General features: G+C 51.1%; 1 protein-coding gene across 1 annotated transcript in view; it reads left to right on the top strand.

Annotated features, from left to right (window-relative positions):
* Nucleotides 1-15,162, top strand: part of LOC119975205 (multidrug and toxin extrusion protein 1-like) — a 73,180-nt gene that overhangs the window by 15,532 nt on the left and 42,486 nt on the right. Inside the window, exons 2-5 of the mRNA XM_038814818.1 lie at nt 4,232-4,333; nt 9,208-9,276; nt 10,595-10,743; nt 12,796-12,838. Of these exons, the coding sequence (XP_038670746.1) occupies nt 4,232-4,333; nt 9,208-9,276; nt 10,595-10,743; nt 12,796-12,838 (363 nt within the window). The remainder of the gene's footprint in view (nt 1-4,231; nt 4,334-9,207; nt 9,277-10,594; nt 10,744-12,795; nt 12,839-15,162) is intronic.

Here is a 15,162-nt window from a genome sequence, read left to right as displayed (position 1 = left end):
TGCAAGAGCAGGTCAGTGACAGGGATCCTGTGTCAAGTAACTCACCTCCTGATTCTCCAAAGCCTGTCCGCCATCTTTAAGGCACAACTCAGGAGTGTGATGGAATACTCTCTTCTTGCCTGGATGAGTGCAGCTCCAACACTTATGATGAATGTAAGAAATTGGTACATGTATTGTATTGTACATTTTTAAAAACATGTGTTCAGGTATATATCTGCTGCAGTAATGTTTTTTTTTAAATCCTGGTTTAAAAGACAGACAGACATTGTGGCTGCAAAAGGTGCAATTAAGATGTAAAAGTGAGATAATCATTCTTTCAAACCACGCTTATGTTTACCAGGAGAGACCTCATGGGGTTTTGTTACGATTTCTGTGGATTCCCTGGGTAGTAGTTGTTTAAACTCAAGTAAGTATGCCATGGGATTTGAGTGAAGGGGAGGAGCCAGGTCTGTCACGGTCAGTATTGGTTAGGCTTTCTGGAAACTGTGAGCTGAACAGTAGCTTTTACAGAAGGTTGTCAGATTCAGCATAAATCTAACAGGCAGGGGTCTGCTGGCTGTTTACTGAAAGGATCTCTCTCTCTCTATCTATCTATCTCTCTCTACAAGCAATTTTTCAAATATATTTATATTCATAGAATGGCAAGTAATCCTGTGTTTGCCAACTTTATTTTAAAATGTTTTTTTTTTAACCTGTGATGGGTGTTGCTTGATTGGAGATAGAGAAGGTATCAGCTAGACGTTAAAGTGTTTCCTTTTATTGTTAAGCATTGTTTAACTGTTAATTGTAAGCTATTTTCTGTGATTTGAGGTAGTTTAGTACTGTATTAGTAATAAAGTTTGTTTTAATATATCATAATCCCTATTTTTCAGTGGAATTACACCGCACAGTTGTACACATTTTTAAAAAAGTATTGCGGTTCCTGTCCGGTACCTAGAAAATGTTGGGGTCTAGTCCGGGATCGTAATACACTCAAGACGTTTGACACCATCCAGGACAAAGCAGCCCAATTGATCAGCACCCCATTCACCACTTTAAGCATCCACTCCCACCACCATCAATACACAGTGGCAGCAGCAACTCATTAACGTTCCCTTGACAGCACCTTACAAATCTGCAACCACTGCCACAAAGAAGGACAAGGGCAGCAGACACATGGGAGCACTATGACCTGCAAGTTTCCTTTCAAGTCGCACAACATCCTGAATTGGAAATGTATCACCGTTCCTTCACTGTTGCTTGGTCAACATCCTGGAACTCATTTTCAACAGGATGTACCTACTCCTCGAACAGGCGTCGCAATGCAGCGACTAGGGGCTTTTCACAGTCACTTCATTTGAAGCCAGGCAGCACTGTGGCACAGTGGGTTAGGCCCGTTGCCTCACAGCGCCGAGGTCCCAGGTACGAATCCCGGCTCTGGATCACTCTCTGTGTGGAGTTTGCCCGTTCTTCCCGTGTTTGCGTGGGTTTCACCCCCACAACCCAAAAGATGTGCAGGTTAGGTGGATTGGCCACGTTAAATTGCCCCTTAATTGGAAAAAAATGAATTGGATACTCTAAATTTATTTTTAAAAACTTAATTTGAAGCCTACTTGTGACAATAAGCGATTTTCATTTCATTTCAACACATAGAGTCGTACAGCATAGAAAATGCCCTTCTGCACCCACAATAACCACCCCTTATCTCGCGCTCATCCCACTTACCAGCACTTGACCCATATCCTTGAGTGTGATGATGTTTCAAGTGCTCATTTAAGTGTTTTTTAAAGGATGTGAGGTTTCCAACCTCCACTACCTTCCCAGGCCATGCAATCCAGATTCTCACCACCCTCTGAGTGAATTTAATTTTCTTAAATCCCCTTGGAATCTCCTGCCCCTCAGCCTAAACTATGCCACTTGTGATTGACAAGGGGAGCAGCTGCTTCCTATTTATCCTGTCCAAACTCCTCATAATTATAAACACCTCAATCATGTCCCCCTCAGCCATCTCTGTTCTAAAGAAAACAATCCAAGTCTATCCAATTTCTCCTTGTAACAATAATAAAAATAATAATCTTTATTGTCACAAGTAGGTTTACATTAACACTGCAATGAAGTTCCTGTGAAAAGCCCCTAGTCGCCACATTCCGGCGCCTGTTCGAGTACACAGAGGGAGAATTCAGAATGCCCAATTCACCGAACAAGCACGTCTTTTGGGACTTGTGGGAAGAAACAGGAGCACCCGGAGGAAACCCATACAGACACAGGGGAGAACGTGTAGACGCCGCACAGACAGTGGCCCAAGCTGGGCTTTGAACCTGGGACCCTGCCGCTGTGAAGCAACAGGATGCTCCATCCCAGGCAACACTGGTGAATCTCCTCTGTACCCCCTCCAGTGCAATCCTTACTATAACGAGGTGAACAGAACTGCAGATAGTACTCTGTGGCCTAACCAACGTTGTATACAGCTCCAACATAACCTCCTTACTCTTATATTCTCTGCAACGACTGATATACATCCACCCACTTTGAATGGGCATTGATCCGCAGCAGAAACATTGATCTCAGGAAGGAGCCGGCAATGGCAACATGTAAACGCTCCCAAGGGCACCCCAGCCACTCCCATGGCTGGAGTGAGGCTGATGAAGGGAGCTTTTGATGTTCTTGGCACACCTCACACTGCTGCACTCTCGATATCGCCATGGAGCCCTGGCCACCACACCTAGCTCCTGACGAGCACCTTTATTTTGGTAACCCCCCCCGATGTCCACTGGTGCAAGACCGGCAAAATGGTTTTCCGGCCTTGCCTCGAGATGACCACACGGGCTCCCCACAAGAGAATGCCGGCCTCTACATCGAGCTCCTCCTGCTTTGTTGCAAATGCTCGCTGTTCTTCTGGACGGTTCCCACATGTTGGACAACATGGCACAGTTTTGCCAGGATGTTGAATCACAGAATTTACAGTGCAGAAGGAGGCCATTCGCCCATCGAGATTGCACCAGCCCTTGGAAAGAGCAATCCACTTAAGCTCACGCCTCTACCCTATCCCCGTAACCCAGTAACCCCACCTAACCTTTTGGACACTAAGGGGCAATTTTGCGTGGCCAATCCACCTAACCTGTACATCATTGGACCATGGGAGGAAACCGCAGTACCCGAAGGAAACCCACGCGGACACGGGGAGAAAGTGCAGACTCCACGCAGACAGTCACCCGAGGCCGGAATTGAACCCGGGACCCTGGAGCTGTGAGGCTGCAGTGCTAACCACTGTGCCGTGCCTGGGCTGAAGTCTTTCAGCAAGGAAGAGAGGCTGGTTAGGCCGGGGGTTGTTTTCCTGAGAACAGAGAAAGCTGAGGGGGACATGATCGAGATGTAGGACATAGATAGGGTAGATAGTCAGAAACCCTTGCTCTTGGTGGAGGATCAATAGGCCAGGGGATATAGATTTAAGGCAAGAAGCAGGAGCTTTAGACGGAAAACCTTTTCACTCAGAGGGTCATCGGAATCTGGAACTCACTGCCTGAAGGGGTGGTGGAGGCAGGAACCCTCACAACATTGAAGAAGCATTTAGATGGCCATTTGAAATTCCATAGCATACAAGGCTATGGAGCAAGTGCTGGAAAACAGTATTAGAATAAAAGATGTTTGATGGCTGGCGTGGACTCGATGACACAAAGGCCCTCTTCCTGTACCGTAAACTTTTATAACTGTGGTAGTCACCACTAGTGGCATATTATATGTATTACGGCACTGCCTGTATATTTTTTAAAATAAATTTAGATTAGCCAATTTTTTTTTTTCCAATTAAGGGGCAATTTAGCGTGGCCAATCCACCTACCCTGCACATTTTTGGGTTGTGGGGGCGAAACCCACGCAGACACGGGGAGAATGTGCAAACTCCACATGGACAGTGACCCAGAGCCGGGATCGAACCTGGGACCTCAGCGCCGTGAGGCGGTTGTGCTAACCACTAGGCCACCGTGCTGCCCTGCTGCCTGTATATTAAGGGTACAACGGTAAATCCCTGCAAGCTGGCTCCGCCCAGCAGGCGGTGTATAAAAGTGTGTGCTCTCCGGTGCTGCAGCCATTCTGGTTCCAGCTACAGGAGGCACAACATCTTGCTCAATAAAGCCTCGATTGTTCCAGCATTCCCGTCTTGTGGTAACTGACGGTGCATCAATGACTATATGAAGAAAAATTTGTTTTCAGTGAAAGTGTTGATTGGTTTAATTTGAATTTCCTTTATTGACAGTTTTTGGCACAGCTGATGATCTTTCTTATCAATGTTGTCAGCACCATATTCTGTGGACATTTAGGAAAAATTGAATTGGATGCCGTTTCACTTGCTACAGCGGTGAGTTTATTCAAAAAATGAGGCAATTTGTTTTATAGTCAATCCACCATGTGTATAACATAGGCAGGATTGCAGTGGTTCTTAATTTCATGTTTAGTTTAAACAAATCCTTCTTCTAAAACATCACTTCACCATATATAAGCTGGATCACCACAAATAGAAAGCATGTTTTTACCCGTAGGTGAGGAGAAAAACTTAGCCCAAATTCCCAAGCTGATTTCTATCCAGATTCAGTTTGCTGAAAACATGGATGGTGGTGGGGAAAGGATTGATGCGAGACAGTAAAATGTTCTTTGAACAATCGCAATCTCTTTGGAATTTCCTTCTCAAATTGTTTTGCCTCTCCACTTGCCTCTCCTCTGAAAACATCCATAAAATTCCCCTCTTTGAACAAGCTTTAATAGAACATAGAACATACAGTGCAGAAGGAGGCCATTCAGCCCATCGAGTCTGCACCGACCCACTTAAGCCCTCACTTCCACCCTATCCCTGTAACCCAATAACTTTTTTGGTCACTAAAGGCAATTTATCATGGGCAATTCACCTAACAAGCACGTCTTTGGATTGTGGGAGGAAACCGGAGCACCCGGAGGAAACCCACGCAGACACGGGGAATCGAACCTGGGCCCCTGGCGCTGTGAAGCCACAGTGCTATCCACAATGCTACCGTGCTGCCCAATCTAATATTCATAAGATCATAAGGTACAGGAGCAGATGTAAATAGGCCTCTCGGCCCATCGACTCTGCTCTGCCATCAACGAGATCATGGCTGATCTAATCCTCAACTCCACTTTCCCACCTTATATCCATAACTCTAGATTCCCTTACCAACACACTTAATGACCCAACCTCTACAGCTCTCTGCGGTAAAGAATGCCACAGATTCACGACCCTGTGAGAAACGAAACTTCTCACCTCTGTCTTAAACGGTTGGCTCCTTATTCTGAGATTATGCCCTCTAGCCCTAGACTGTCCCAGAAGAGGAAACATCTTCTCACATCTACCCTGTCAATCCCTCTGAGAATCCGAGATGCCTCAATATGATCACCTCTCATTATCCTAAACTCCAATGAATACAGGCCCAGCCTACTCAACCTCTCCTCATAAGGAAATCCCTCCAGGGGCGGGATTCTCCGACACACCTCCGGGTCGGAGAATCACTGGGGGGGGGGGGGGGGGGGCGGCGTGACTCCTGCCCCGCCGCCGGCTGCCGCATTCTCCGTCGCCGGCGTTTTGGCGGGGGCGGGAATCACGCTGCGCCGGTCGCCGGCCGCTGGCAGTGACCCCCCCCCCCCCCCCCCCCGATTCTCCGACCTGTGATGAGCCGAGCGGCCACCCGTTTCCGGCCAGTCCTGCCGGCGTAAATCAAACCAGGTCCCTACCGGCGGGACCTGGCTCTACGGGCGGCCTGCAGAGTCCTCGGGGGAGGCGTGGGGGGGGGGGGGATCTGGCCCACGGTGGTCTGGCCCGCGATCAGGGCCCACGGTGGTCTGGCCCGCGATCAGGGCCCACCGATCCACGGGCGGGCCTGTGGCGTGGGGGCACTTCTTTTTCCCTCCGCGCCGGCTGCTGTCAACCTCCGCCATGGCCGGCACTGAGAAGAATCCCCCTGTGCATGCGCTGGGATGACGCCGCGCTCCTGCACATGCACCAACTCGCGCCGGCCGGCAGAGGCCCTTCGGTCTCGGTTGGCGTGGCACCAACCCTGCCGCTGCTGGCCTAGCCCCTGAAGGTGCGGAGGATTCACCTAACAGGCTGTTCTCCCCACTCCGCCGGGTAGGGGAGAATCCCGCCCCACATCTTTTATTAGTTTTTAAAACTTTCCCACTCCTCTGGATTACGACTAATCTTAATGTTTTTTCTTTCAGTTTAAGACCGTCCTTCACTTCTTTAGTTTATCATCCCCTTCGTCCCCTTCCTAGAATCTGTCTTCCTCACTGGGATAAAACTTTGTTTTGAGCCATGAACTTTTTTCAGTAACGGCTGCCATTGCTGATCAACCATCTTTCCTGCTAAACTCCTTTCCCAGTCCACTCCAGCCAACTCTGCCCTCATTCCTTTACATTTACCCTGATTTAAGTGTATGACAGTTGTTTCTGACCGACGTTTCTCACTCTCAAATTGAAAACTAAACCCCACCACGTTATGGTCACTGCTTCCTCAGGGATCTTTTACTCTGTTTATTAAACCTGCCTCTTAACGTATTCCCAAATCCAAAATAGGCTGATCCCTGGTTAGATCCACAACATATTGTTTCAGGAAACTGTCCTGGATACACTCTATTAATTCTTCCTCATGACTACCTCTGCCAATTTGATTTTACCAAATCTACAAGAAGATTAAAATCACCCAAGACTAAAGTACTGCCTTTTTTACATTCCCTATTATCTCCTAATATATTCTCTGCCTGACAGCATAGCTACTGTAAAGGAGCCTATAGACTACTCCCACCAATGCCTTCTTCGCCTTGTTATTTCTTACCTCCACCCATATGGATTCTACATCTTCCGATCCAAGACCATTGCCCAATTCCTTATTCCATCTCGCAGGAACAAAGCTACCCCACCACCCCTTTCTTCCTGTCAGTCCTGACAAATCGTCACACACCCCTGAATATTTAGTTCCCAGTTTTGACCTCCCTGTAACCAGGGGTGGGATTCTCCCCTACCCGGCGGGGCGGGGGGTCCCGGCGGGATGGAGTGGCGTGAACCACTCCGGCGTCGGGCCGCCCCAAAGGTGCGGACGCCAGAGTGGTTCACGCCACTCCATCCCGCCGGGACCCCCCGCCCCGCCGGGTAGGGGAGAATCCCGCACCTTTAGGGGCCAAGCCCTAACATTGAGGGGCTAGGCCCGCGCCTGAGTGGTTGGCGCCCCACCGGCTGGTGGGAACGGCCTTTGGCGCCACGCCAGCCGGGGCCGAAGGGACTTCGCCGGCCGGCGGAAGTCCCCGCATACGCCGGAGCGTCAGCGGCTGCTGACGTCATCCCTGCGCAGGCGAGGGGGTCACTTCCACCTCCGCCATCGTGAAGACCATGGCGAAGACGGAAGGAAAAGAGTGCCCCCATGGCACAGGGCCGCCCGCCGATCGGGGATGGGCCCCGATCGTGGGCCAGGCCACCGTGGGGGCACCCCCCGGGGCCAGATCCCCCCCCCCCCCCCCAGAACCCCGGAGCCCGCTCGCGCCGCCTGGTCCCGCCAGTAAGGTAGGTGGTTTGACTCACGCCAGCGGGACCGGCATGACAGCAGGGGGACAGGGGGATTGCCGACCGACAGACGCGGCGCGATTCCCGCCCCCACCGAATCTCTGGTGCCGGAGACTTCGGGACACGGCGGGGGCAGGATCGATGCCGGCCCCCGGCGATTCTCCGACCCGGCGGGGGGGGGGTCGGAGAATCCCCCCCCCCTCCAGGTCTCTGTAATGGCCATTCGGTCATACCCATTAACCTCAATTTGTGCCGTTATTTCATTTGTTTTGTGCTGAATGCTATGTGCATTTAAGCAAAGAGCCATTAAATTTGCCTTGTTGCCATTTTTTCTGTCTTTTTTTTTAAATTTAGAGTACCCTATTATTTTTTTCCAATAAAGTGGCAATTCACCTAACCTGCACATCTTTGGGTTGTGGGGCTGAAATCCACACAGACACGGGGAGAATGTGCAAACTCCACACGGATAGTGACCCACGGCCGGGATCGAACCCGGATCTTCAGCGCCTTAGGCAGCAATGCTAATCAATGTGCCAGCGTGCCACCCAATAATAGTGTTTTTTTTTAGTGGCAATCCATTGTGGGATTCAAACCTGGGTCCCCAGAGCCTTCTTTGGCTCAGCGTTAATTTCCCTTCCACCTGTGTGAAACCCATGGGATCGTCTTTCTGTGTGAACAGTGCTGTATAAATGAAAGATTCTGGGCACGATTCTCCCAAAACGGGAGAAATCGTAAGGCTGGCGTCAAACCCAGGGCGGGTTTGACGCCAGCACGCTCCTTCCCGACCAGGAACCGATTCTGGTCCCCGGTCGGGGCTAGCAGCCCGACGCCGTAAGCTCCGGCATCACGGGCTTAACGAATTTCGTTAAGCCCGCTTGCCGGAGTTAGCGCCGGCTGACGCGTCATATGATGTCAGCCTCGCATGCGCGGATTGGAAGACTCCACCCGTGCATGCGCGGATGACGTCATCGCGTATTTGCGCGAAACCCGCGCATGCGCGGGCCGGGATGCCCCTCAGCCGCCCCGCGAATGGATACTGCGGGGCGGCGGAAGGAGAAATAGTGCGCGGGCATCGGGCCCGCTGCCCGCGATCGGTGCCCACCGATCACGGGCCCATGGCACCCTTGGCACGGCCGTGGTACTGCCGTGCCAATCGGTGCCACGGTTATAAAAAGCGAGTTGTTCCCGCCGGTTTTACGAACGGCCAGACCAGGTGTGTTTGCCGTTCGTAAAAACAGCCGTAAAGGGCTTGGACTTCGGCCCATTTATCAGCTGTGAATCACGTAAAAAAACGGCGGCAGCAATTCGTGTCGGGAGTTGGGCGGGGGGGGGGAGAATAGCGGGAGGGTGGGAAAAATGTCGGGAAGGCCCTCCCGCTATTCTCCGACCCGTTGTGGGGGGGCGGAGAATCGCGCCCTCTGTTTGTGTTGCTGTTGCCCGGATGGCCGTTTAGGGTAGTTGTAGGAGATTTGCTGAATCCCGAGCAAACGTACCCAAGTGAGGTCGGAGGACCCTCAAGTACGGAGGGAAGAAACACGGACAGCTTTGGGTTTGGATTGGAAAGGGAAAGAAAATTCACTGGGGTGTTTTGTGGGCATGTATTTGTTTGTACCCGTTTTGCATTTTCAGCCAAATTATTCTGTCTCCGTTTTTCTCTTTAACTTATTTCAGATGGTCAATGTATCAGGTGTCTCAGTCGGTGCGGGATTATCACTAACTTGTGACACACTCATCTCTCAGGTAAGTGAAGTTACACTCCAGCTTGTTTAATGGTGAAATCCTCGTAAAACTAACATTATTCTATTGCCACAGAGATGAATAAGGCCTCTCTCCCTTCATACTTGGCATGAAGATTTTGAAGTTTTAATTCCCAGTTGCCAAATTTCTTCAATGGGCTCCTGAAGAAATGCCCATCGTTTTGAAAATCTCCAGCAGCTCCCACCCTCAGGAAATACGATCAAAACATTGTAATTTATCAGTATGGGCGGCACGGTAGCACAGTGGTTAGCACTGTCGCTTCACCGCGCCAGGGTCCCGGGTTCGATTCCCGGCTTGGGTCACTGCCTGTGCGGAGTCTGCACGTTCTCCCCCGTGTCTGGGTGGATTTCCTCCGGATGCTCCAGTTTCCTCCCACAGGTCCCGAAAGACTTGCTTGTTAGGTGAATTGGACATTCTGAATTCCCCTTCTGTGTACTCAAACAGGTGCCGGGGTGTGGCGACTAGAGGCCTTTCACAGTAACTTCATTGCACGGTTAATGTAAGCCTACTTGTGACTATAAAGATTATTATTATCATTACTGTGGTCCATGGGTTCAAAGATTATTTCAGAACCGCATGATGGTTCAGGTTTCCTTTAAGCTTCTGCACCCAGGGTCTGAAACTTAATCATTTGTACATTGTGTAACAGTCCCAGGTGATGTTACTAGTGGACTGGGATGGTCGCAGAACTGCCCCCGCACGGCAGGGGTGCACTGTTGATGGGACTGATAGATTCCACTGCCGTGAATAGCTGGGGAGTTCTGGCCCTTATTTTGAATATCCAGCAATGTATCCACTTAAAACTACCTCTGATTCCTCACAATTGATCAAGAAGAATACTCAACAAGAACCCAGTTACAGGGGTGTTGAGTTAGGAACTGTAAATGCAATGATCATTTTCTTCAATGTCATTGGGAAAGGTTCCGTTACCCTCACAAATCACCAAAAGGCAGAAAAATACAGACGATCATAGAATCCCTACAATGCAGAAGGAAGCCATTCAGCCCATCGAGTCTGCACTGACCCTCTGAAAGAGCACTCCGCCCCATCCCAATAACCCCTTCACCTAACCGACACACCTTTGGACAATTTAGCACGGCCGATCCACCTAACCCGCACACCTTTCGATTGTGGGAGGAAACCGGAGCACCCGGAGGAAACCCACGCAGACGCGGGGAGAACGTGCAAATTCCAGTCACCCAAGGACAGAATTGAACCCGGGTCCCTGGTGCTGTGAGGCAGCAGTGCTAACCACTGTGCCGCCATGTTGAACAATGTTAAATTCTCTTCTGTGCTTCAGACATTTGGCAGCAAGAACTTGAAGCAAATCGGAGTGATTCTCCAAAAAGCGATTCTCATTCTCATGATAGCCTGCTTTCCCTGCTGGGCCATCTTCATTAACACGGAAAACATCCTGTTGGCTTTCAAGCAGTCTCCCGATGTGGCCAAGTAAGTTTCTTTATATTTTGTTGCAAAAGAAATGAAAACACGTGGTGTCTGCATGTAACTGTTTTTAAATGATTAACTGTCCTGATGGAGCTTACCAATGGCAGTGTATCACTGGCCAGGTTGGGCACAAGTTCTAATCTCACGCTTTTATCATATGCTGAGATTATACATAGGCTCCATTCCTGGCCCCTCGATCTGTCCTTGACTGTTTTCTGAATCAGGGCCAGATTGTCTGCACCTTACCGTCCTTTTTGATGCTGAACTGAGCATCCCCTCTCTACCTTCTCCAAGACCGCGGACTGGTCCCTCCGCAGTATTCCCTGTCTCCCCCCTGCCCTTGCCTCAGCATAACTGTTATTAAAACACTGGTCCATGCCTTTGGCGTTCCATATTCAACATTTCCATTCCTCTCCTGGTCAACCTCTCCCCAACCACCCTCCACGAACATGAGCTCATCCGAAGTTCTGTTGCCTATATTCCAACTTGCACCAACTTGCACACATCCATCTCCAATGGCGTCACTGGTAGCGCAGTGGTTAGCACTGTTCTTTACAGCTCCAGGGTCCCGGTTTCGATTCCCAGCTTGGGTCACTGTGCAGAGTCTGCGCGTTATCCCCGTGTCTGTGTGGGTTTCCTCCGGGTGCTCCGGTTTCCTCCCACAGTCCAAGGATGTGCAGGTTAGGTGGATTGGCTATGCTAAATTGCCCCTTAGTGTCCAAAAAGGTTAGGTAGGGTTACTGGGTTACAGGGATAGGGTGGAGGTGTGGGCATAGATAGGGTGCTCTTTCCAAGGGCCGATGCAGACTTGATAGGCCGAATGGCCTCCTTCTGCACTGTAAATTCTATGATTCAATGTGCTTGCATAGCAACATAGAAACGGGAGTAAGCCATTCAGTCCCTCGAGCCTGCTTTGCCATCAATATAATCATGGCTGATCAGACCAGCTATCCCCATAACTCTTCACATTATTGTTCATCAGAAATCTGTCAATCTCTGCTTCAAGCACACTCAGTGACTGAGCTTCCACAGCCCTCTGTGTAGGGAATTCCAAAGATTCACAACCCTCTGGACACCACCGGGCCATGAGCCTGAGAAAGCTGGCAACAATCACATTTTCTCTGTGGCTGTGGGTTCAAATCTCACTCCAGGTCCTGAATATAGAAATCAAGGTTGACAATCCAGTGCAGTATTGAGGGAGCGCTGCGCTCTCAGAGCCGTCGCTTCAGGGCGGCACGGTAGCACAGTGGTTAGCACTGTTGCTTCACGGCTCCCGGGTCCCAGGTTCGATTGCCGGCTTGGGTCACTGCCTGTGCGGAGTCTGCACGTTCTCCCCCGTGCCTGCGTGGGTTTCCTCCGGGTGCTCCGGTTTCCTCCCGCAGTCCAAAGATGTGCGATTGGTGGATTGGCCGTGCGAAATGGTTAGGTGGGGTTGCTGGGTTACGGGGATAGGGTGGAGGTATGGACTTAAGCAGGGTGCTCTTTCCAAGAGCCAGGTGCAGACTCGATGGGCCGAATAGTCTCACCCTGCACTGTAAATTCTACATACATCTATTGTCCATTTGGTTGATTGACAAGAGGGCCCTCGAACAAGCAAGGAGGGAGGGTGAACGGAAAGGAATAAGCCCATTGTGAACCGAAGCAAGATATATTTTACTTCCAGAGGGATGGGCTCATTGTGGTCCTTTCCACAAACACTGCCAGCAGGAACCACTCTGTAAAACTTGGCGAATGACATGTTTCACTTGGCTTGGCCCGTTCTCCGATTTAGTTTTGCTTCTCCTGTCGGGGGGGGAGGGGGGGGGGGGGAAGGCGGGGGGCAAGGGGGGGATGGGGAGGGTGCCTGGCGTTCACCCGCCAAGCCCCACTGAGCACATTTGTGACCAGAAATGAGCTCCTCAGTAAAGCAGAGCAGGTCTGCAACCCTCCCTTCTCAAATCGTCATTTGCTCTTGTCTCAATGTAATTCTTGACCTCAGCACTTGAGTTTGTGGTCCGCTCATGCTTGTCTTGGATGTTTTCCTAATAGTGACAGCCTCTCCTCTTCCTCAAACAGGTTGAGCGGTTCATACGTCATGATATGCGTGCCTGCCCTACCTGTGAGTAATTTGCAATGAACGCACCCAATACAAAAGTGAAATTCTGTCAATGCTGGAAATCCGGAATTAAAATCTGGGAATATGGGGCCGTGTTGCTACACTTTCAGGAGAGATGTTATCCTTGGTTCTCTTCAGAGGGATGCTGGGAAAACCCAAGGGGGCTGGTGTCACCTGCAGAGCGGGAACCCACGTTACCGTTTCCTTAGGAACGGCAAAAGGAGATACAAAATATTTTCCGCAAGTACAGAGGCAAGAAAATGTGGGGGGAGAGGAAAGAACTAAAGGGAAAGTCTGTGGATAGGGTGGAAGGCAGGAGAGATTAAGGCCGGGATTCTCTGTTGTGCGTCCGGGCCCGCGACCACTGGCAGCGAGGAAGGAGGATTCGGAGCTCAGCCAAATCTCCCATTGACTGCCGCAGCACTGGAGAATCCCGCTGCCGGGAACGGGGGGGAGAATCCCGCTGCCGGGAACGGTGGGAGAATCCGACTGCTGGGAACGGGCGGAGAATCCTGCTGCCGCGAACGGGCGGAGAATCCCGCTGCCGGGAACGGGCGGAGAATCCCGCTGCCGGGAACGGGCGGAGAATCCCGCTGCCGGGAACGGGCGGAGAATCCCGCTGCCGGGAACGGTGGAGAATCCCGCTGTCGGGAACGGTGGAGACTCCCGCTGCCATGAACGGGCGGAGAATCCCACTGCCGGGAACGGGCGGAGAATCCCGCTGCCGGGAACGGGCGGAGAATCCCGCTGCCGGGAACGGACGGAGAATCCCGCTGCCGGGAACGGGCGGAGAATCCCGCTGCCGGGAACGGGCGGAGAACCCCACTACCGGGAACGGGCGGAGAACCCCACTACCGGGAATGGGCGGAGAATCCCGCTGCCGGGAATGGGCGGAGAATCCCGCTGCCTGGAACGGGCGGAGAATCCCGCTGCCGGGAACGGGCGGAGAATTTAGCTGTGACTGATGAATGGGGTAATGAAACGAGGTAGCAGGGAATGGGACAAGTAAAAAAAATAAAAGATGGGTCGTTTCTTTATGAATTCAAGGATTGTGGGCTTCACTGGCTCTGCCAGAATATTGCCCCTCCCTAATTTTCCCTCCAGAAGGTGGTGGTAAGTTGTCTTCTCGAACCGCTGCAGTCAATGCGATGTAAGTACACCCACTGTGCTGTTATCCAGCGACGCTGAAGGAACGGCGATATTCTTCCGTCAGGATGGTGAGTGACTTGGAGGGGAACCTCGAGGTGGTGGCGTTCCCATGTGACTGCACCCTTGTCATTCTAGGTGGTTGAGGTCGTGGCTCTGGAGGAAGCATAAACCGAATCAACCCGTACAGTATGGGGGGCAGAGTTTACCATCTGAACTTGTGCCTGACTGAAGCATACTTCCATTCAGCTTCACCTGGAGTGGCGTGGATAGTTAACACACTATTGCTAATGAACTAAAGCTAATGAACAATCTAAATGGTGGCACAGTGGTTAGCACCGCTGCCTCACGGCGCCATAGACCCAGGTTCGATTCCGGCCTCGAGCGACTTTCTGTGTGAGGTATGCACTTTCTCCCCATGTCTGCGTGGGTTTCCTCCGGTTTCTTTCCACAATCCAAAGATGTGCCGGCTGGGTGGGGTTGCGGCGATAGGGCGGGGGAGTGGGCCCAGGTGGGGTGTTCTTTCAGTGGGGGGGGGGGGTCGGTGCAGACCCGATGGGCCGAACGGCCTCCTTCTGCACTGTAGGAATTCTTCAATTTCTGTAAAAATAAAAGATCACCTTGAAGTACTCCAGGGAGCCACTGGGAAAAGCAGCAGTTGTGTGTAATATTGAGCCAGGCACCTCCCCAGTTATTGACCACGGGCGGCGTGTAAAAATGCATGATGTAAAACATGGCAACACTGCTGGAACCATGGAATCTTTCAGGGCTCTGGGCTTTGCAAACGGAAACAAACATGTCCACGTGGTGTCCCTGGGGGCAGTGCCAGGGATTCTCACGAGACCTTCCACTCCCATCACCAAACCCACCTCGGAAACGGCAGGAGTGGAAATTCCCGGCCTTGGACCATAACCAGTTTTATTTTGAGCGCAATGGTGTTTTTTTTTTGCTGAAGTAACCGTCTGGAAACATTTGAGTTCAGCGTAATGATGAACCTTTTGACCCCACCATGAAAACATTCTGCTTACTTTCCTTGGCTTAATTTGCCACTTTTTGTCCTTGCTGATGTGATTTTGCTGGGAGCCTCAGGCGAGATGTTAAAGAGCCGCACGCAAGTCCCCAGTTCCAAATTGCGGACCCCTGGCCTCGGCGGCAGCGTTGGCAAACTATTTGGCCGTGTC

The sequence above is a fragment of the Scyliorhinus canicula genome, chromosome 12, assembly GCF_902713615.1.
Source record: "Scyliorhinus canicula chromosome 12, sScyCan1.1, whole genome shotgun sequence".
NCBI classification, from domain to species: domain Eukaryota; kingdom Metazoa; phylum Chordata; class Chondrichthyes; order Carcharhiniformes; family Scyliorhinidae; genus Scyliorhinus; species Scyliorhinus canicula.
The sequence above is the reverse complement of the archived record's forward strand: the minus strand, read 5'-3'. Positions and strand labels throughout refer to the sequence as shown.